General features: G+C 52.1%; 1 protein-coding gene across 8 annotated transcripts in view; it reads left to right on the forward strand.

The window, feature by feature from the left end:
* The window catches only part of Vash2 (vasohibin 2), a 42,653-nt gene that overhangs the window by 6,518 nt on the left and 14,217 nt on the right, over positions 1–21,918 (forward strand). For 7 of the 8 annotated variants that reach the window (XR_002385591.2, XR_005873769.1, XR_005873766.1 and 4 more), the window contains exons 3-8: positions 2,508–2,596; positions 8,220–8,276; positions 8,939–9,013; positions 15,734–16,115; positions 17,132–17,247; positions 21,082–21,150. Coding sequence is in view for 1 of the 8 variants with exons in the window: in XM_021234596.2 (XP_021090255.1) it covers positions 2,508–2,596; positions 8,220–8,276; positions 8,939–9,013; positions 15,734–16,115; positions 17,132–17,247; positions 21,082–21,150 (788 nt within the window). In the remaining 7 variants the exon portion in view is untranslated. The remainder of the gene's footprint in view (positions 1–2,507; positions 2,597–8,219; positions 8,277–8,938; positions 9,014–15,733; positions 16,116–17,131; positions 17,248–21,081; positions 21,151–21,918) is intronic. The other variant, XR_005873770.1, reaches the window with a different exon arrangement.

The following is a 21,918-nucleotide window of genomic DNA, read 5'->3' on the forward strand; positions in this document are numbered from 1 at the left end:
GCTTTTCATAGAGCCACCAGGGCAGATGAGGAGCCTCAAGGGGAGGCTCTAGGGGTCCTCTTGTGGGGACTTGAACCATCATGTACATTTGATCATTACACCTCAGGGGTCCTTCCTGATTCTACTCCAGATCCAGCAGGAACATTGGCTGCCTAAGGTGCTGTTTGAAGCTGCCCCAGGCTGAGCCGCAGCCGGCTCACCTGACTTCAGGTGATGATACCTGCCACCGAGTGCCTCTGCTCTCCCCACCACAGCCCTGCCCCAGCCCTCGTGGGGGAGGGCTTAACATTTGTCCTCCTACTTGGGAGCAAATGTGGCCACAGCCAGCTGAGGCAACTGTACAGCTGTTTGCTAAATCCCTTGGGCGCCATTGGCTGCTATTCTGAGGCCCAGCTGCCTTCTGAGTCCTGCTTCACACCCTGCTCTATGGGCTCCAGGGGCTGGAGGAGGGGTAGAAATAACTCTGGTCAGCTCCCAAAGAGGGCTCTGAGCAAAGCCATGGGCTCCGGGCTCTCTGTCCCACATCCCCAGCTTCCTGGCTCTGTGATGGGATCTCCGTCTCCCTTCCCCCTCTGCTCCCAGGTTTCCTGCTCTGTACCTGGCCTAGTGGTTACGGCTACAACACGGGAAGGGTCTCTTCTTCAGCCTCCCTTCTCTTCTCGCCTCTCTCTGAAACCTCTGCTTTGTTGTTACGTAGGTTTGGTAGACGTGTGGGCGTGCTGTGATAAAAAACAAGGAGTCTCAACACTTGCTAGTGTTGGACAGAGAATTCACGTGTGAGTTTGTGTGTGAGAAACTGTTTCTGCGGGAGCGTGTGTGTGTTTGGGGGGGTGGCAAATTGAGTCATGGGAACAAATGTTCGAGTTGGAACCTTTTGCCCTCCAAAGTGGCTCTCCCAGACAAGGAGTTTGAGTTGAGGTGTTGGAGAGAAAATGTGACTTGTAGAACAGTTGGGCCTGTGTGTGTGTGTGTGTGTGTGTGTGTGTGTGTGTGTGTGTGTGTGTGTGTGTGTGTGTGTGGTATGGGCCCACACAGCCATGCTCTTGCTCAAACACACAGCGCCTTGGCTTACATGTACCAAGTGTGACTGCTTCCCTTTCAGCTGAAGGGACGGTTTCTGTGGATTTAGAATGTCTCAACGCCAAGGCTGAGCACAGGCACTGAGAGGAAACTATCATCAGGGAATGCTTGCAGTAAATGTTGCACAAGCAGGGAAGGAGCCGCCTGCCTACCCCATGCTCAGAGCACCATGCCCGTCTCTCAACGCGCACGGTGGGGCGGAGCGTGTGCCTGGAGAGCCAGGAACCCCTTAGATGATGTCTGGCTCTGCTGCCCAGCCAGTCTGTCCTCAGTCTATTGACTTCCTGCTTTACTAGCAGATTCTCCTTCCATTTGCAAAGCTGGCCCTGCTTTCTCTAAGGATGAGACTAATCTCTCCTCCCACTCTTTTTACTTTATTTATTTATTATGAATACAACATCCTGCCTCCATGTATGGATGATGCACATGCCAGAAGAGGGCGCCAGATCTCATTACAGATGGCTGTGAGCCACCATGTGGTTGCTGGGAATTGAACTCAGGACCTCTGGAAGAGCAGTCAAGTGCTCTTAACCTCTGAGCCATCTCTCCAGCCCTCTTTTTACTTCTTTTGAAGAAGCTAACATCCAGGGGAGCCTCCTCCCTTAATCCTGCACTCATAGGGACCAGGTTTCTTAATCACCAGTGACACAGCCCACTGCAGACGTGGGGAAAATGGAGTCAGTGGGGATAAACAAACCTGACTGGCGTCCTTGTGTCACAGCAGTGGTTTGGTTGAGTGCTGACTGTAGACACTTGGGGAAGGAGTTGGCTGGGCTGCCATGAGGATGCCACATGAGGCCAAGACACAGCGCTTACCTGGGGAGAGTCGGCAAGAGGACGGCCTTCCTTGGTTTTTTTTTTTTTTTTTTTTTTTTTGCACTCAGGAAAAGGGCTCAGGAAGGGAAACTGTGGGCATGTGAGGTGTGGGTGTTGAGAAATGGTGCCCATGGCTGATCACCATTCTGCTGCCTATCTTGGATGCCATCTGCCTCGTGTCCTGTGTCAACGATGTTCAAGGAGGGAGCACATATAATGGGGTCACTGTTAGCCATTTTTGCAGGATGGGCCGTGTGACAAAAATGTAGGGATCAGTGAAGCACCTTGGGACCCCACCCTGGGCCAGCCGCTGGCCTCAAGAAGGCAGCTATGTTCCCATAGAGAAGGCAAACAGTGTTACACTCAGTGTTGGGGGGCTGTACAGAACCATGGTCCAGAGTGGAGTATGTTTGGAGGGGGCTTAGAGGGCTGTTCAACGGTGGACCAGCTCTCTTAGGAGGGGGATGCTGTGGGGTAAGTGCCGCGGCTACTGGTGACTATACCAAGTGTGTGTCTGCTCCCAGGAGCAGCTCCCTCTCATGCCTGCTCCCGGAGCTGTGCTCAATCAACCTCTCAATAACAGGGGCCCCCCTCTCTCTATCTCTCCGTAGCCTTCAATTCCCCAGGTCCCCAACTACAGGCTGTCCATGACGATCCCAGACTGGCTCCAGGCCATCCAGAATTACATGAAGACGCTACAGTATCCTTTCGGCTAGGGGCTGAGCACCCCAGACAAGGGATGGGCATGGCCATTGCAAGCCTGGCGGCTTGTCTTTCACCAGCTTGTTGTCCAAAGCCCTCTAAGGTTGGAGGACGTTGGAGGGCATCCTTGGGAGAGAGCTTGCAGCACACATGCCAACCGTGACCAGAATGGCCAGGGCTTGTCCCTCAAACGGAGGGGTATGGTTGGTCCGCTGGGAGCCTGTCACTTCTCTCTTCCCCTTCCCCGCCCTTTTCTCTGCCTTCCTTGGCGTCATCTCTTCTTTCTGTTCCTTCCCTCTTTTCCCCCAATTCTTGATTATCTTTGTTCCCTTCTTTTCCTACGCGGTTAGCTTTCTTTTTCCCCCCTCCCCTCCTTAGAAACGATAGGATAAAGGGGTAGATCATTGAATCTACTTTTAAACTAAAGGAGCAACTACTAGTGTTAAATATATTTTACATTGGTATGGATTTTTTGTATACAGATACAGATTTAAGGTTATTTTTGTTAGGCTATATATGTTTCTTGTTTAAGCTATTGTGCCTGTACAACTCAAAGTTTTAGTTCTTGGAAGCTTTTTAGGATAATAAAGGCAGCTTAGTAGTTAGTCATTTACAATAATCAAACAGAGTCATGTTAGGTATGTTTTCAAGGTCATACAGAGATATTTTAAATAGATAAGTGGTCTTCAAACACCTCAGAGATCTACAGAATATGGCATTTAAAATGCTTTAATAACCCAAGGCTTTTCGTGAGACACGTCTGCTCCTGGCAGCACCAGTTTACTTCAGAAAGGGATGATGGGCATTGAAGAACCTCCTTATGGAGTTTGCTTTTATTGTGGCAAAGTTAGCCACTGGGCAAGAAACTGCCCTTGCCCTGATTGCTGATGGTATGCTGTCCAAATTGGACAAGCAGGACACAAAAGAAAGTGACTGCTGAACTTCACCAAGACAAGGTAGGGCAGTCCTTTAAAAATTCCTGCCTCATAGTAAGTCTGTCAGATATTCTAGTCCTGTAGGTCAAAGATGGATACCCCAACATTGCAGAGGAAACTTGGGTGACTGTCCAGGCAGCCAGATGTCTCTGTCATTCCTATAGTTTTGGAAGTTGCTTGCTCTGCACTTCCTGTTTACTCAGGTAATATTATTTCCTTCTTGGGTCTCTGATGGAGTTGAAGACTAGATAGTTATACTGTTTTCTTTGTTACCAAATTAAAAAGTAAAACTTACAAAAGAGATGTAAGGTTTATAAAGCTGAAAGACATAAAAGCTTAAATTGTTCATCTGAGAAGATGTTTTAAGGTCTAAAAAGATATTTTTAGGATGGTAATGCAAGTTATGATAGAAAGTGGTTTAGGTAAAAAACTTTGGAGTCATCAAGATAGGGACTGGACATTGCAAATGTAATTCTTGATAACTGATCTTAGTTTTACTGTGTTAGAGTTAAACCCTTTCCTTTTTATTTAGCTAAAAGGGGGGAAATGTTGCAAGATATTTGTGTTCCTTGTAAAGCTGTGTCTCTGCCTAAGGTGCCCTCTGACTGGTTTAATTAAGAGTCCAATGGCCAATAGCTAGGCAGGAGAGAACAGGCAGGACTTGTGGACACACAGAGAGAGACTGGGAGGAGGGAGGAATCTAGGCATGTGATTTCACCTAGCGACTGAAGAAGTCGGCCATCCAGTATAGAAGAGAGGTAACAGAACCATGTGGTGGAATGTAGATTAACAAGAGTTAGTTGGGAGAAAGCCTAAGCTAAGGCCAAGCTTTCATAATTAACAAGTCTCTGGGCCATTGTTTCTGAGCTGGTGAATAGTCTGACAAGAAAGCCTGCTACTCCTCCCAGCCTTCCCTTTCTTCCTTCTCTCACTTGTTTTACCTCATCCCTGACCTCGCGTGATCTCAAGAGACCCAACTGTGTGTGCCTCTGGTTCCCAGCGACCCAGGCAGGTGACTCCACCCAGTAGTATACACAGGGGGTTCTGGCTCTGCTGTGGGCCCCTGTCTCAGCTAGAACTGAAAGCGTACCGAGGAGCCCGAGGGTTTGGTCAAGGTGTGTTTCTGGCTTCCTCCGTGTCCTCGGGTTGTTTATCGTCAGGGTTAGTTCAGTTCAGCAGGTCCCTCAGAAGCAGCACGGTCATGGAGACAAAGGCGATGGCCATGGATGACTTGTGGTGTTTTACAGGCACAGGAGTCAGATGGGGGCCGGCGTCAGTGTGCTTTTCCCCTCCGGTTGACTGCAGAGGGCCCCTGGCATGTTGGCTTTCGTTCTGCTTGTTACTCCCCAACTTTGAGAACTTCAGGAAGCAAGGATCCTTCACCGTAGGCAAGCGTGATTATGCCTCTCCCGAAGGGATCAGACAACACCGACACTCTCCAGCCCTGTTTATTAGGAGCAATTACTTGATTAGCAACTCGGTTTCTGCCTCATGGGTCATCACCTTCCTATGTGGCACCTTCCCCGTGGAGTTCTGACTCCTCCTCAGGAGACCGTGGTGTCCCCAGAGAGAGGCTATTGGGTATTGCTGCTGACCTCCAAAATGAGACTCCATACGGGTTGTTGGTGGTGGCCGAGGGGCACAGACACCTTCCTACATGGCCCCAGGCCCCAGGGGCTGACTTTCAGTTGTCACTTGCTCATCACCAAACTTCCAGGTGTCCCGAAGTTAGAGTGGCTCTCACATCTATCTAGGACGAGCCTTCCCAATGAGCCCGGCTAAGCGTCATCCTGAGGGACAAATTTGCATGTATTCTGCATATCACTTTCCCATACTGATAGAAAAGCTGCCACACATGCCTGGTCCTCATCGTGGCCCTTATAGGGTCCTCTCTCTGCTTTTTCTGACCCATTCACGATGGCCATTGCCCCAGATGACTGACTGCAGAGCAGGCAGTGGAAAGTACAAGGGAAAATAGGGGGACCAGGTCTGCAGGCCTTTGGGGCCGTGATAACGAGAGGCAGGGTAGAAATCCTTCTATTTCTGACCCGGCGTCTAGATCCTTGGGTGCCTGACATCTTTGCCTTGACACAGGTGTCAGGATCTGGGGATCGCCTGGGGCCAGACCTGTAGGTGGATTTTTCTGCTCTGTCAACCAGCTCCCAAATAGCCTGAGGACTTATTATGAAAGCTCCACCTATAGCTTCGGCTTGTTTCTAACTTGCTCTTGCAACTTAACCAACCCATTTCTATTAACTTACTTTCTGCCTCGAGGCTTTATTACCTTTACTCTGTACAACCCAGGCTGCTTCCTCTGAGTCCTGGTGTCTCCTTGCGACTCCGCCCTTCTTCCCTGAAAATCCTACCCAGCTATTGGCTGTTTAGGTTTTAATGAAACCAATCACAGGGAAGCATCTTCACACAGTGTGAAGGAATATTCCACAACTCATACCTAACTATACATGTGCTCAGATGTCAGTGTTGTTTTGGTGGGCCAGACCCTCCCCGCCTTTCCTGAAACAGTGTAAGCAGCAGTGAACTAGAATGCCAGTTTTTTTTGTGTGTTTGTAAAAAGAGCACACAGCTTTGCTAGGTGTGGGAAGCCTGCCCAGGAGCTCTATGTTTTGCAGAGAGACACTTCCAGATGCTCCAGCTACCAACCACAAGGAACTTAGAGAAGACGGCCAGACAACTTTTCATTACTTAACTGTGGATTAATCTTACTTTTTAGAAACTAAATTCTACTTCAAATGTTCTGGGAACCCCACTGTTTGAGCAAAGTCTTTGATAGAGTAAAGAGGCACCATTTCACAATAAGAGTCCCATGCTTTTTTTCTTTTACCTCCTAAGATTTTTTTATAGCATCTTTATTTACTGTTATGAACATGGCCCAGGCCAGCCATCCTGAGGTGTGCTGGTTCACATCACCCCTGGCCCTGACTGTGCTGTTTCCAATTCAGCAGTCAGAAGTGGGACAGGAAGTCATGAGCGATGGCCACACTGGAATCTCCTCTTGAGCTGCAGGCTCTCCTTCTGTGCCCTTTGTCTGGAGGGGATGTCGTTCCTCTCAGGGCAGTGCGAGTGTGCGCCCTCCCTCCAAGCTGCGTGCATCACTGGGATGCGTGGGGAGTGAGTCCTGTGCAGCCGCCTGGACACAGCAGCAGCTCTAGGAAATCAGTCTTCATCAGCACACACTGTTTTACAAACAGGATTTCTGCTTGGAGAAAAAGAGTAAAACATACAAATCAAGTTTTCTTTAAGCTCAAAACAAAATTCAAAGTTCTGTCTCAGGAAGCATGACTTGGGGAGTCTTTGGTGGTCCAGGGTTGCTAGCTCTGGAGAACCCGGAAGTAAGTCAGAATCAGGGTATGGATAGTGGAGCCATCTGTTTAGATTAGTGACGTCAAGTGTTGATCCAGGCATGAATAGGTGACGTTTCCTTATTCAGTCCTTTGTGCTACTGAAAAGTCTTCCTGCTACACACCCACTCTCCATCTTCCCTTCAGCCCACACACATATACATCCTTTTGTCTGTGTATCCATCCACCCACCCTCCACCTATCATCCACCCATCCTCCACCCATCCTCCTCCACCCATCATCCTCCACCATCCTCCACCCATCATCCTCCACCCATTCTCCACCCATTCTCCACCCACCCTCCACCTATCATCCACCCATCCTCCACCCATCCTCCTCCACCCATCCTCCTCCACCCATCATCCTCCACCCATCATCCTCCACCCATCATCCACCCATTCTCCACCCATCATCCTCCACCCATCATCCTCCACCCATTCTCCACCCATTCTCCACCCATTCTCCACCCATCATCCTCCACCCATCATCCTCCACCCATCATCCTCCACCCATCATCCATCCATTCATCTCCCATCCATCCTTCCATCCATCCATCCATCCTCCCATCCCTCCTCCCACCCACCTACCTGTTCATCCATTTACCCTTCTTCCATCTGTCAGTTTGTCCGCCCATTTTTTCTATCCATTTTGCCATCTGTCTGTCCTTCTGAGCTGTCCGTCTGACCTTTCCTTTCTATCCTCTCACCTGTTTATCTACTGAGCTGCCCACTCATCAATTTGTTCACTTACTCCCATTTGTTTAGTAACATTTGCTAACCTGTGTGTGTTGAGCTTCTTCTAGGCTTTATGAGTGATCCAAAGGTGATGAAAGTGCGATCCCAATTCTCAAGAGCTTCTAGTCTAGCATGTGACTTAGACATGTGGTCAGGTAACTGGGACCCAGGGCAGACTGAAATGAAATATTATCAAAAGTGCATCCAGGCTCAATTAGAAATTAGATATCTGGGCTGGAGAGATGGTTCAGGGGTCAAGAGCACTGGCTTTTCTTCCAGAGGTCCTGAGTTCAATTCCCAGCAACCACATGGTGGCTCACAACCATCTATCGTGGGATCTTATGTTCTCTTCTGGTATAAAGTCATATATGCAGATAGAGCACTCGTATACATAAAATAAATATTTAAGGAAAAAAAAAGAAATTAGATTTCCGGGATTGCACAGTGAGGAGTCATAGGCTGTTGGCTTCCCCTGGCCACTGGCCAGAAGAGCAACGACTTCCTTATCCCACTAAGAAATGGGAATGTGGCCTTCTGCTGGGTGACCAGGACTTTGGAGTGTCTGTCTCTTTGCCTTTACGTATTTCACACAGATACAATCATACCGGGACCCAGTTCTTTGAAATCAGGAAAATGAGACCTCTGAGCGGGTAAGTGCTGCATGATCTGTGGGCCAGGTAGCTTCTCTCCTACAGGTGGGCCACCAGCATCCTCTCCTGACCTTGTCCCTGCCTCCTGGGGCCCCAGGATTCTAGCTTGCAGAGGGCGGGGACGGAGGTGTCCCAGGGCCACACTGTGGGTGGGGCTGAGGACTAGTTGCTCTTGGCAGCTAAACTCATCGATCGACTGGCTCTCAGACCAGGTGACCCGTCTTTCATGCCAGCATTTGGGAGGCAGGTGGATCTCTGAGTTTGAGGACAGCCTGGTCTACGGAGCAAGGTCTGGGCCAGCCAGGGCTACATAGTGAGACCCTGACTCAGAAAGCAAAACAGACCAGACAGATATTCAGGATGACAGAGGCCTGCTTTACTTGTCCATGTAGTCCCCGCCTCTAGGCTGGGAGGATGCTGGGAGGTGCTAACACCCCCCACCCCGAGATAATGGGAGGGGAGCGGTGTGGACTTGAGGATCTTAGTTCTGTCAAGTGCGCATGTGCTTGGGGTCTTCTCTGGGAATCGAGTTCTTCCCCTTCTCTCTAGATTCCTGCATGGTGTCTAGTGTGGAGACAGACAGACTGATGAACTGAGGGACAGTCAAGCTGACTGAATAATTGCACAAGTCCTGAGATCTTCTGTCGTTCTCTGTCCCACAGGTTAATGGAAACAGCGAAAGAGATGACCCGAGAATCCTTGCCTATCAAATGCCTTGAGGCAGTCATTTTGGGCATGTATCCTTTTTGCTTATGTGTGGTCACTTTTTGACCCCGTTCTGGAGCTAGTTGTGTCTTTGGTGTCCTTGGAGAAGAGTGTCAGGGCCCCTTGGTACTTCTCTCTATTTGACCTGGCTGGAGTTGAACAAGATCAGAGCTTGGCTCCTCGGGCCACGTTACCTGGGGAGCAGTCAGGGCCAGCTGTCACGCCGACGACTATCAGTTGAGCAGTCACAAGAAGAGCTGGGGTTCAGAAGGACTTCAGAGAGTGCATGTGTGGCTCTTTGATGCACTAACCTGACAACTGTTGTAAGAAAGACTTAAACGGAGTTGAGGCAAGGCCAACAGGGCGAATATCCAAACCCATCACCACGGGAAACGGGAGAGCAGGTTGCAGAGGAGCAAGCGCCCGCAGTGTGTCATGATGGAACCCGGTGGATGCGGGGTTTGGTCTCTCATGCCTTATCGTCTCCACCACATTCTTGGCTCTTTGCCTTGGCAGGAATTTGGTCCAGGAAAGCTAGGATGAGTGACTGATGGTGGTGGCAGCTGCACCCAGCCAGATAGAAGAGCAGAGAAACGCTGGGGTCGTTGGGGTCGTAGGCTGGGGGACGATGGCCAAGGGAGCAGAACAAGGTGTTGGGTTGAGAGTTGGCCCCAGATGAGAGCTGTTGGCTTCTTGAGTATGGTACAAGGTGGCTTTCAAAATAATCTGAAGCTAAAGAGTGACAAGGTCTCATGCCCCGGTTATTTCATTTAGAGTAGCTTCCGGAAAGACAGAACTGCGGAAGCAGCCGGGCTGGTTCTGCACAGCTCATTGTGAACGCCTACAGGAGGCCATGGTGATGCTTAGACCACGTCCTTGGCAGTGGGACTGGCTTGGGCTAGGTAGTTTCCAGAGCTTCCAGGAGATAGAGTGTACAGGACTTGGAAACCAGCCAGACATAGGAGCTGACAGGGAGTCAACTAATACAGGCTACCCATTAGACCACAGACGGAGAAGATGAGCTTTGAAGCGTCAAGAATGACATACGACGGCGCAGACCTGCACTTGGAAGGTTGAGGGAAGGGGCTGCAGGCGTTTGGGCTACAGCACTGTGGATCCCTCCATTTCTGTCTTGCACGACGAGGCCTCGGCCCAAGGGAAGGCCTTACGAGCAAGGCACCCACCGGGTTCAGGTGTGGACTGGCTGGGCTTGAAGCATGGAATCTGGGCTGTTCCGGATGGGACTTTTGGAGGGTTGTGCTTTTGGGGGTGGGTCAGTGCTGCAAACACAAATTGGGCCATGTGGATGTTGGGGAGACATTAGGAGGAGGGAAAAATGACCAAGGATGAAGCTCAAAATCCTTCTTATCTGGACAGACACACAGTACCAGTGGCAGAGCCATGACCAAAGCAGCTTGGGGAAAAAAGGGTTTATTTCTACTAATGCTTCTGGATCAGAGCCCGTCTCCGGGGGAAGTCAGGGCGGGAACCGTGGAGGAATGCTACTCAGTGGCTCTTCTCCTGGGTGAGCCTCAGTCTGCTTTCTTACCCAGCCCAGGTCCACCTGCCTCGGGATGGTACAACCCGTAGTGGACTGGGCCCCCACATCGGTCATCAAAGAAGTCACAGAGATGGCCGCAGGCCAGTCTAATGGCAGTGGCTCCTGAGTTGAGGCTCCCTCGTTCCAGGCGACTCTAATTGGGCCGGTGGACAATAAAAACTAAGCAAGGCAGAGACTTAAGGAAGCTCAGAGTAGGTTGAAAACCAGGAAAGGGGACAGGGGTCGGTGGAAGGTGTGCTTCAGAATTAGGTGGACAAGAGGATGGTCTAGTCTATTTGTTTGTACTCCCCCCCCCCACAGGGTTTCTCTGTGTAGTCCAGGCTGGCCTCGAACTCACAGAGACCCGCCTGCCTCTGCCTCCCGAGTGCCGGGATTAAAGGTGTGTGGCCACCGCTGCTGGGCTGCACAGCAAGCACTTAACAACCGAATCGTCTCTTCAACCCCTCTTGGACCTTTTCGTTTTGCTCTTGCTCTTTGAGGTGTGGAGCCCGAACTCAGTGTCTAGTACAGGCTAGCCCAGCACTTTACCCCAGCTAGACCTCTGACCCCAGATTTTCAGAGGGTCTTATGCTTTGTTCTGTGTATGCTTTGTGTGTGTATATATGGCTGGGTATTAAAGTCCGCCACTGCAGGTTTCCACAGGACAGTGAGCTTCTGTGCTTCTCTGCCACTTGCGGCAGTGTGACTGTCCGTCTGTGCCGTAGTTAGCATTTGGGAAGCGAGAACTGAGTCTTTCTGATGTGTCTCCCAGGTCTGCTCCCTGCTCCCCATATAAAGGGGCAACGCATGTTAGAGAGACCAGCAAGGAGGGCGGGCGGGGGCCAACAGCTATCTTGGGGCCCTGCTCTGGGCTGGCAGGACTTAGCCACAGTTGTAAGCAGAGCCTTTTGCTGGGAACCATGGGCTGGGGAGCTGCTGCTGGAGGCCAGCAGAGGACACCGGCCAGACCCTGGCAAGCTGCTCAGCTGCTTGCCCACCTGCTGAGTGTGCTGGGGTAGATAGGCCGCCCTGTCCTTTGCACATTGCCGTGTATCTGACGTCATTGTCCCCCCGGGCTACCCAGAAGCACTGGGGACTGTAGAGATCTAGGACCCCGCTGGGCCAGTACTCTTGCTTTTGCTTTGTTCTTACCTTTGTGAGAATGCAGAGGAGAGCAAGGCAGGCGGGGTGGGGGGTGGGGGGTGGGGGGGTGGGGGGGTGGGAGAGAGTGGGAGACTGCCTGTCATGCTGTTCCGGGGAAACCGGACTCTTGGCACAGACCTCCATCCAGAGTTACCGCAGTCCTGTCTTTGCTCTGTGTCAGCATTGCGGTGTCCTTGGGGTGGAAGAGTGATTCGGGTCATGGTCAGTGTCTCCCAGAGTTCCCCCACTGTCCTGGGAAACAAGGGTTCCTTGACAATTGGGAAGCTGGTAGGTTTGGCCGACTCCTGGTTACTTGTCCTTCTTTTCTATCTAGCGTGTGTATGGGTGAATGTGCGCGTGAAGGCAGGGGACAGTTTGGGTGTGGTTGCTCAGGCACCATCCGCTTTATTAATTAATTATTTATTTATTGAGGCAGGATCTCCCAGTGGCCCATCCACTTTATGTATCTATGTGTTTATCTATGTATCTATGTGTTTATGTATCTATCTATGTATCTATCTATGTATCTATATATCTACCTGTCTAGGCAGAATCTCCCAGTGGTCTATCTACTCTGTCTGTCTGTCTATCTGTCTATCTATCTACCTATTGAGGCAGGATCTCCCAGTGACCCAGAACTCACCAAGTAAGCTAAGCTGGCCGACCAGTGAGCCCCACAGATCTCTGTTTCTACTTCTCCCAGCCTGGGATTGCAAGCCTGGGTTCTGTGCATTGAACAAGGCCAGTGCTGTTCAGGCGAAGCTGTCTCCCCAGCCTGTGATTAAGTCTTCAGCCTGGCATTCAGGATCCGTCCCTGGACAGTCACTTTGTTCCCTGCTAACCAATGCGTGTCCTCACTTTTCCCGTGCATGCCAGACACAGGCATCTTAGGCTCCAAATTCTCCCCTGAGTTATGGCAGATTCCTTTGAGGCACAGCTACTGTGAGGAGCCTTGCTGGGAGGGTTGGGCTGCTAGGCTGGTCAAGGCCACAGGTGCACAGGGAGAGACATTCTCGGCATTAGGGGCGAAGCTAAAAGCTACTACTGCCACAAGCAGGCTGTGCTGGTTGGTTTGTTTAGTAGCGTGTTTCAGAGAGCACCTGTTTTGAGGCAGAGCCATACTGTGCATTCCAGGCTGGCCGAGGCTTTCCTCTCGCCAGAACTACAGGCCTGTGCCGCTGCGCTCCGTATCATTTTGTCTTTTTGGTGGTACTGCTTGAACCTGGGCCTCAAGCTTGCAAGGCAAGGCTTTCCCACTCACTGCAGCCCCTGCCCTATACCCGGCTCCCTGACACGCTGTGCTCCGTAAAAGTCACCTGAAGGGCTTCTGCCCTAGTCACTTCTCTGTTGCTGTGGAGACACTGTGACAAGGCAATTGATGGAAGAAAAGAGCATTTGGGCCTACAGAGGGTGAGTGGGAACGTGGCCACAGAAAGTCACTGGAATAGTAGTTGAGAGCTCACATTTTGAGACAAAAGCCTTGAGGCAGGGAGAGAGCTAACTGGGAATGGTGTGGGCTGTTGACTTCTCAAAGCCCACCCCCAGTGATACCTCTTCTGACAGGGCCACGCCTGCTAATCCTTCCTAGACAAACAGCTCTACCAACAGGGGACCAGCCATTCAAATAGTGAGCCTCTGAGGACTTTCTCCATCACACCCCCACGGCATCTAAGCGCTCAGCTCCTGATGGGGGCGCACATGTGTTCAGGACTATGGTTTTTCAGGACAGGGTTTCACTAAGCAGCCCTGGCTGGCCTCAAACTCTTAAAGGTGTGTAATGTACCACCGCATCTGGTGCCTGTGTGCATTTATTGTGACTTCAGGACGTCTCCTTCAGAAATGTCCAGGCCTCCTGATGGTCAGACAAGGACACTGAGATGACACAGAATGCCAGTGATCAGGGGCCAAGCCACATTAGGACTTTGTTCAGGGATCTAGGCAGTCCTAAGCACTGAGATGAGGGAATCTGAGGTGGAACACTGAGGTTTGCCCAGTTTGGGCTGAGATATGTCGTTCAAGCCACCCAGGAAATCAAGTTGTCAGGAAACACGAGATTAAAGCAGATTCTTTTAAGAAAGATTTATTTGGAGGACAACTTGTAGGAGTCAGGATTTTTATCATACTGCATTCTGGGAATGAAACTCAGGTCATCTGGCTCAGTGGCATGTACCTTTACGATTGAGTCGTCTCAACTGTCTGTGCAGAAGGAGAGCTGTGCCTACACCCCCCGCACTCACCGTCACACAGTGCCGTGTCAACATTTACCTTAGAAGCAGTCAGGTCCCCTGCACATCCTATCAGGAATGACCAAAAGTTTCTAGAAAACTTGGGTAAAGCGCCGAGAGATCTCACCAGGAATGGTGTGGAATTTCTAGAGGGGCTTGGATGTGGCTGCGTCTCGCTCAGCCATCCAGGGCCTGGAGTAGGGTGTTAATTCAAGCTGCTCCTTTTCCATTATGGGTCAAGACCAACGTTGTAGTGGCTGGGGAGGCAGCTCTGTTGGTAACGTGCTCACCTTGCAAGCACAAGGACCTGAGCTTGCTCACCTGGGACCAATGTGAAAAACAAACCCACACCAGGTACTGAGGCTTGTACTTGTAATCCCAGCTCTGGAGAGGTGGAGGCAGGAGGATCCCTGGGTCTCACTGGACAAACAGCTTACCTTAATGATTGAGTTCCAGGACAAGAGATACTGTCTCAAAAAGTAAGCACAGCCTGGAATTGGTGGCGCACGCCTTTAATTCCAGCACTCGGGAGGCAGAGGCAGGTAGATCTCTGTGAGTTCGAGGCCAGCCTAGTAGTGCCAGGACAGGCTCCAAAGCTACACAAACCCTGTCTCAAAAAAACAAACCAAACAAACAAAAAAGGTAAGCACAGCAGAGAAACACTAAGGGGGACCTCTGACCTCTACCCTTATGTGCATACACCACACCACATCACACATACACACACACACACCTAAAGTCATGGTAATAGGCTGTTACTAAATCAGGTCAGGCCAGTGTGTGCCTTGTGAGCTGGGGACTGAGGGTAAACGTTTTCTACATGCTAGTCCAGGCTGCAGGCACAGGTGTGCCAGATGTGATGAGAGTGAGTGACTCAAAAATGTGACTCCTGTCTCCTCTCTGTCCCTCACCCTCCAGTCACCAGCCTTGGCCTTACATTGTCTCTGGGATCCCTGGTTTCCTTTCTTGCCTGAACCACCACGGGGGCCCTCAGAGCCTGCTCAACACAGCAGTGAGAACACATTCTGATCGTGTGTGTTTGGTTGGTTGGTCTTTTGAGACAGGGTTTCTCTTTGCAACCCTGGCTGTTCTGGAACTCTGTAGACAAGGCTGGCCTTGAACTCAGAGATCCGCCTGCTTCTGCCTCCCAAGTGCTGGGACTAAAGGTGTGTGTAACCACTGCAGGATCTGATTGTGTTCGAAAACACAGTTGGCTGGGGAAATTGCTGCATAAGCACGGAGACCCGAGTTCAGATCCCGAGTCCACATGAGAACTCAGTGTGGTGGTGCATGTCTGTAGCCCAGCACTGTAAATCCTAGACAGAAGAATCTTGGGATTTGCTGGCCAGCCAGTCTATTGAAATGGTGAGCTTTAGGTTTAGTGAGAAAATTCTATCTCCAAAACTGAGGAAAGACATCCCAGGGTGGAGCTCTGGCCTTAACTTGTGCCCTCGTGGTTAAGATACCTGTATTCACATGTACACACGCACGCACACACACCTGCAAATAAAAGCACCTACAAATAAGTAAACAAAAACACCTTCAATTGCTCCAAGTGCCTATAGCAAGCCAGGCAAGGAAAGGAGGCCTGGTTATTTTGTTTTGCATTTAACTAGTGAAGATGGCAGTTTTCCCCTCCATCCCATATTTGGTTTGGGTATGCACCACAGAGTCAATACTTGAAGATGCCCAGAAAATCCCTTGCAGAGGATTCTGCTGGAAAGATTAGATACTGAGACGCTGGAGACGGGGATGGACTCACTGGCCCCAGGAGTGGTATCGTATTCTGGGAAGCCACGTTCTCTGACTTGCTTCTGTGTCTTCCTTGACGTCGCCGTCTTAAGATACTTAACCAACGGGCAGCCTTCCATCGAGCGGTTCCCCATCAGCTTTAAAACCTGTTTCTCAGGAAACTACTTTCACCACGTCGTGCTGGGGATCTATTGCAACGGTTTCTACGGCTCGCTGGGCATGAGCCGAAGGGCCGAGCTGATGGACAAGCCACTGACGTTTCGGACTCTGAGTGACCTTGTCTTCGACTTTGAAGACTCCTACAAGAAATACCTGCACACAGTCAAGAAGGTCAAGATTGGGCTGTACGTCCCCCATGAGCCTCACAGCTTCCAGCCCATCGAGTGGAAGCAGCTGGTCCTCAATGTCTCAAAGATGCTGAGGCCCGACATAAGGAAGGAGCTGGAGAAGTACGCCAGGGACATGCGGATGAAGGTGAGTGCTGGGACGGGTGCAGGGTGTGCCGGGGCTTCCTTCCCATCTGTATCCGTTATTTTACACATAGGACACATGATCTGACTCCAAAACATGGACAGGGAAGGAGAATTGGTTTTAGTCCACAGTTCAAGGACACCCTCCGTCACGGGGAGCAACAGAGGCGAGGGTGTGCCCGTGGGGCTCGGCTCCCTTTCTCCTCTTCATTCAGCTTGGCTTCAGCCCGTGGAATGGTGCTGTCCACATCAGTGTGCGCCTGCCGCCTCAATTCTCCAGCCTAGAAACCTCCCCAGACACAAAGAGCCACTCCCCCGGGGGGGGGGTTCTTAAATCCCATCAAACCGAGAATCAAGACCTAACAACCACATTCTCTCTTGCTTTTTCCAAATGGCAGGAAGCTTTCCTTGCTTAGTGGCCACTATGTATAAGCAAACCCTCTGCACCCTCGTTTGATTGGACAGGTGGTCTTTTTTGCATGTGGCATGGCCTGTCCTTGGTGCCTGTGCTGAGCGTGGGTACATGGTACTCAGTATCCATTCTTTACTGCCAGCTCACCCCGTAGTGACAGCATGCCCGCTTGTCCCTGTCCCTCCAGGGCCTGTAGTCACTAAGAGAAAGTGGCTGTCGTGACTCGGGCTTGCTTATCTTCAGTCTTCAGAGCTGGAGTGGTGGTATTGGTGAACTGAAGCCCGTTCTATGCCTCAGTGTGGGAAGGAGGGCAGTGGAAGTTGGTTTCTAGGTGCTGCAGGGAAGATGTTGCCATCCAGGGAGAGAAACTTCTAAGCACGCAGATCCAGGAGGCTGGGGGGCTGGGCTTGGTTCCCTCCTTCCACAGAGAAGGGAGTGACGTGATGTCCCATCTCACCCTCCAGGAAGGGGTACCCTTATCTTTCTCCAGTGTGGAATGTGAGGAACGTGTATCCTGGATAGGCGAGGGTTGGGGTGCTGGGCTGTGGGGAGTTGAGAGGTGGCAGTCCTTAGGATTCAGCGAGGCTAACTCCTTCTGTTTCTCTCAGATCTTGAAACCTGCAAGTGCCCACTCTCCAACCCAAGTGAGAAGCCGGGGAAAATCTCTGTCTCCCCGAAGGAGGCAAGGAAGTCCCTCAAGGAGGCTCGGCAGGCGAGACAAATCGTGAGTGCTGTTTTCTCTTCCCTAACCCACATTTGCAGGGGTGTCCTGGCCCATGTGGGTAAGCTGAGTCCCCTCTGAGAGGACTGCTCCTATTCAGAGGTCATGCACGCACGGCATGGTGCACACCACCCCCAGGGCTGCGGTCAGCTGAAGATGAGTTGAACTTATAGATGGAGGGAGAGCCAGGAAGGCCTGAGGGGAAGAACACTGGAAAACAGAACCAGGGAGCTTGGGTCTGGCATCGGCTTAGCTACTTAGGAGCCCTGTCACCAGGGTGCTTCTTGTGACTCTCTTGGGTGTTGAGTTTGAGGCTGTCAATTTCATAGACCTGCATTCCTCTGTGCCCAGTAGGATGTGGTCACTGTGAGCCCCATGCTCTTCTTCCTCCTCCTCCTCCTCCTCCTCGGCTAACTACCCTAGGCTGGCGATGTCGTAGCTCTTCCTTAGGTCAGAATGACTCACACGAGTCATGCCAGTTGAGTACTGAGTGTCCCCAGAGTAACCAGTGATGTCCTGCTTGCTAGAGAGTCCTCGGGCCGTATCACACTGAAAACTTACTGTCTGCTAAAATAATGGCAGTGGGCTGTCACCGCTGCCTCTTACAAACTGGGTTCTGGGTTAGGAGTCTTAGTTGAGTGCCTGCTCAGCCACATGATAGCCACGTAGCCAAGCAGACCCTGGTCCTGAGGGGAGCCATGGTTTGCATTTGTAAGAGGCTAAGAAGGTTTCCAGTTAGGTCCCATGTGGGTGTGGCTTGTTCCTGGTAAACTGCTTTCACAAAAGCATGTTCTGATTGGCAGGTTCATCCCATAGGCTATGCAGGGAGTGTTCTGCACGGTTCACTTCTGGGTGAAGAAAGCAGAACATGAAAGGAGCGTATTGCCTTGGTCCTAAGTCCTGCAGCTGGTCAGTAAGGGAGCCACACGACTCCCTGGACTCTAAGGAAGTGGCAGGGAGATGGGGTAGCTCTGCTTGAGAGTGACCGGACAGGACGGAGTGTCTTCAGTCCCAGAGAAGGTTCTTGTTCTTCGCTGCATGCCCACTGCAGCCCAGGGTTAGCATGGGCAGCTAGCAGAGACTTGCTGAAGTGACAGGCGTCTAGGCCTGGGACGAGAGTCTAGTGCTTCTGCAGCAAGAGAGGCTGATGTCACCGGTGCTCCAGCAGAGGGTCCATTCTTCCAGAGCCAGACCTGTGGCCTCCTGATGACCTAGTGTGCCCTCAATGCTACCTGAGACCTTGACAGCCCTCACCATGACACCTGTGACCTTGACACACCCTCACCACGTCACCTGTGACCTTGACACACCCTCACCATGTCACCTTGACACACCCTCACCATGATACCTGTGACCCTGACACACCCCCACCATGACCCTTGTGACCTCGACACACCCCACCATGACCCCTGTGACCTTGACATGCCCCCACCATGACCCTTGTGACCTTGACACACCCCACCATGACCCCTGTGACCTTGACACCCCACCATGGCCCCTGTGACCTTGACACACCCTCACCATGACACCCGTGACCTTGACACACCCACCATGACACCCGTGACTTTGACACACCCCCACCACGACCCCTGTGACCCTGACACACCCTCACCATGACCCCTGTGACCTTGACACACCCTCACGGAGCCCAAGCTTTTTCTCTCTGACTCCAGCATTCATTCCCGCTGCACGGCACTCTCAGCACTGAGCAGAGAAACCCTTCCCGAGGGGTCAGTGACATGGGCCCAGCAGCAGGAGGGAAAGCCTGTCATCTGGTCTATTGTCCTGTCTGCCCTTGAAGGAAGCAGTCATTCATCCCTTTGAAGCTCCCATGAGCAGCAGGGGTTGAGCTGGCCACAGGGAGTGCTCTTCCCTTTGGAGCTGGGACCAGCACATGGGAAAAGCGCCTCCTGCTGGGACAATGTGTCTCTGCACAGAAGGGCCACCATTGGCAGGCCAGCATTTCTGGGTCAATGTTTCTGATACCATTGTTGCACCTGAACCCACAGGAACTCAGTGTAGACAGTGGTGTGGGACGTTTCTGACTAAGAAACTAATAGAGTAAACGCCAGGGGCATTCGGGATGAGGTCAGAGGTCGGTCTGACGGTGACCGTTTGGTGTAGAGGACACAGGCAAGTGACTGTGGGCTCTGAGGTGCTTCTCAGGCTTCTAGGGCGAATGTTCTAGAAAATACTATTAATAGGGTTTGAGGACAGATTTAAAATTGGAGGCATCTAGCCAGGCAGTGGTGGCATGCACGCGCCTTTAACCCCAGCACTTGGGAGACAGAGGCAGAGGGGGAAGTTTGAGGCCAGCCTGGTCTACAGAGATAGTTCCTGGATAGCCAGGGCTACACAGAGAAACCCCGCCTCGAAAAACAAAACCAAAATTGGAGGCATCAGCACAGAAGTGACAGCTCAAACAGTGGCTCGTAGGTGGGCAAAGAGAGGGAGGAGTGGGTAGCTCTGGGGGGGGGCAGAGGAAGAAGAAGGGCACCGGGCATGAGGAAGGGGTGGCTCGGGGGACAGTCTGGCTCAGGAGCGTGCTGCTGCCCTTGTCACCCTCCCTCCCTGTCCTACCCTGGGGACCCTCTGGCTCTTCTCCCGTCCACCTGGTGCATCACAATGGGCCCAGGAGTGAGGAGAAAGAAAAGGGGTGGGGCAGGTAGTGGGCCCCAGTCAGGAAGGGTGGTCTCCAGGAAGAGGGGGTCCTCTCGTCACCCCCTCTCTCATACCCCCATGGCTCAATTCAACCCCACTGCTGGGAGCTCCAGGGGAACCAAGTGGCAGAAGTGTCACGGCCCAGTGGCAGAAGTGTCAACTCAGAAACAGCGTGGGTAGTGACGTTCGGGGAGGAGCAGACCCTGAGGAAGTTACGGGGTGCAGTGTGATGGGGCTGGGCCCACGAAAGGGAGAGTAGTGGAGGGGGGGGAGGGGAGGGGAGCCCACAGATCGAGCCCTGGGCTGAGATTTAGCACAGTGAGCCAACGTGTGGTTTGGGCCCCTTTCCTTACCTGTGACGAGGACAGGGGAGTTAGCACGCATTCTTTGACGTAGTTTGTGGAATATAGTGCTCCCTCCGGGTTTCACCTTGCAGAATTGAAGGCAAGGTGGGAATTGGATACAAGGTGGGAATAACCAGAAGGAAGAGGTGAAGGTTCAAAAATAAAGTGATGAGTTCAGGAAGCAGGGCTTTGGGGGAGCCAGGGTCAGAGCGATGGGATGTGACAGTGAGGACTTAGGGGTAGGGAGGGTCTGGATGAACAAGTAGAGGCTGATGGCTTGTGCCTCTGCTGGCCTTGTGCTGGGGCAAGGGAGCCGTGCTGTCTGGTGAGGGAAGAAGCCATGGGCACAGATTGGGCAGAGCCCAGGCTAAGGACCTCACTAATAAAAGGGATACTGGTTTTCAGAGGGACCTTGTTCCAAACCAGAATTGGGGGACCACTCTCCCCTGGAGTCTCTGAACCAGCAGCTTTGGGACAGACATCTGAGTTTTCATTTCTGACAAGCACTCAGTTCAGTTGCTGCTGGTTGGGGGGGTGAAGGGGCCGTCCCAGAGCTGTTCCCTGGCAGATACTTCTGCCTGTGCTTAGTAAACCAAGGCAAAGGGCTTACATCAGCAACCCACGCACCAAGACAAGTGTTCAAGTCCAGTCACTGGCGTACACCCCGGGCTTGTCCAGGGCTGGTGGGTCACCAGCGTATGCCTGGAATGATGGCAAGCCTAACTTAGCTGGCCTCACACTCAGGCCTCACTTAACCCAGTCTTGGGGTGTCCACTGATTTGCCCTGACTTCTGTTGCTCCAGGCCCTAATTTCTACTACTTTGTCATGCAGCCAAGGCAAGTGGCCACGCTGGCGCCTTCACGTGCCCCCGAGGAAGACAGCTGTTAGTCAGCTATGGCTGTGAGTGTGACGCTACTGGGTGCCAAGGCCCCACTGTCCCTGCCCCTCCTGACACACTAGAGGGGCCTGGGAATAGAAAGACCAGGAGGGACTGAGTCCCCAGGTGTTTCCTGTCATCGTCCTACCACTGCCCCCCAAGGCCTACCTCAGCCCCTGGGAGGCAGCTACAGGCCAGGATATTGTAAACTTCTCAAGGAAAGGTGGGGTGGCCATGCCCAGCTCCCAGGCCCCCAGCTCCATCCCCATGGCCTTCCTATCCCCAGGCTGAGCAGGTCTCCAGGATCCCTCCATGAACTCTTTCCAGTGGGTCAGGGTTGGGAGGGATCTACACCTAGGCCAGGTAGCCTTGGAACAGCATGGTCATCAAGGGCCCCACAGTCTGCAGTCTGTGTGCCTGAGAACAGTTTCACAGGCATGGGTCTCATAAGGGCACGGCTCCTCTCTGCATCAGAGACCCTGGCCGCTTGGTTCTCTGTCTGAACTTGGAGGTGGGGAGGAGCCTCGAAAGGGCAGCCATGGAGGCTTCTGTTTAAAGTGGACTGAGGTGGGCAAGGAGGGAGAGCCTGTCCCCAGCTCCTGAAACGCTGAGTCCGAGGGGCGGGAGTGGGGAAGGGCTGGTGCAGCGGTGAGGAGAGGGCAGGGGAGACTTCAGAGAGAGGACCACAGGAGACATGGGAGCTCCGAGCCCACCCTCCCTCCGCTAGACCAGCACCCTTGACTTTCAGACCTGTGTCCACAAGGAATCTTCTCTCCTGCCCATAGCTAACC

The sequence above is a fragment of the Mesocricetus auratus genome, unplaced genomic scaffold, assembly GCF_017639785.1.
Source record: "Mesocricetus auratus isolate SY011 unplaced genomic scaffold, BCM_Maur_2.0 Super-Scaffold_100676, whole genome shotgun sequence".
Classification (NCBI taxonomy): Eukaryota; Metazoa; Chordata; class Mammalia; order Rodentia; family Cricetidae; genus Mesocricetus; species Mesocricetus auratus.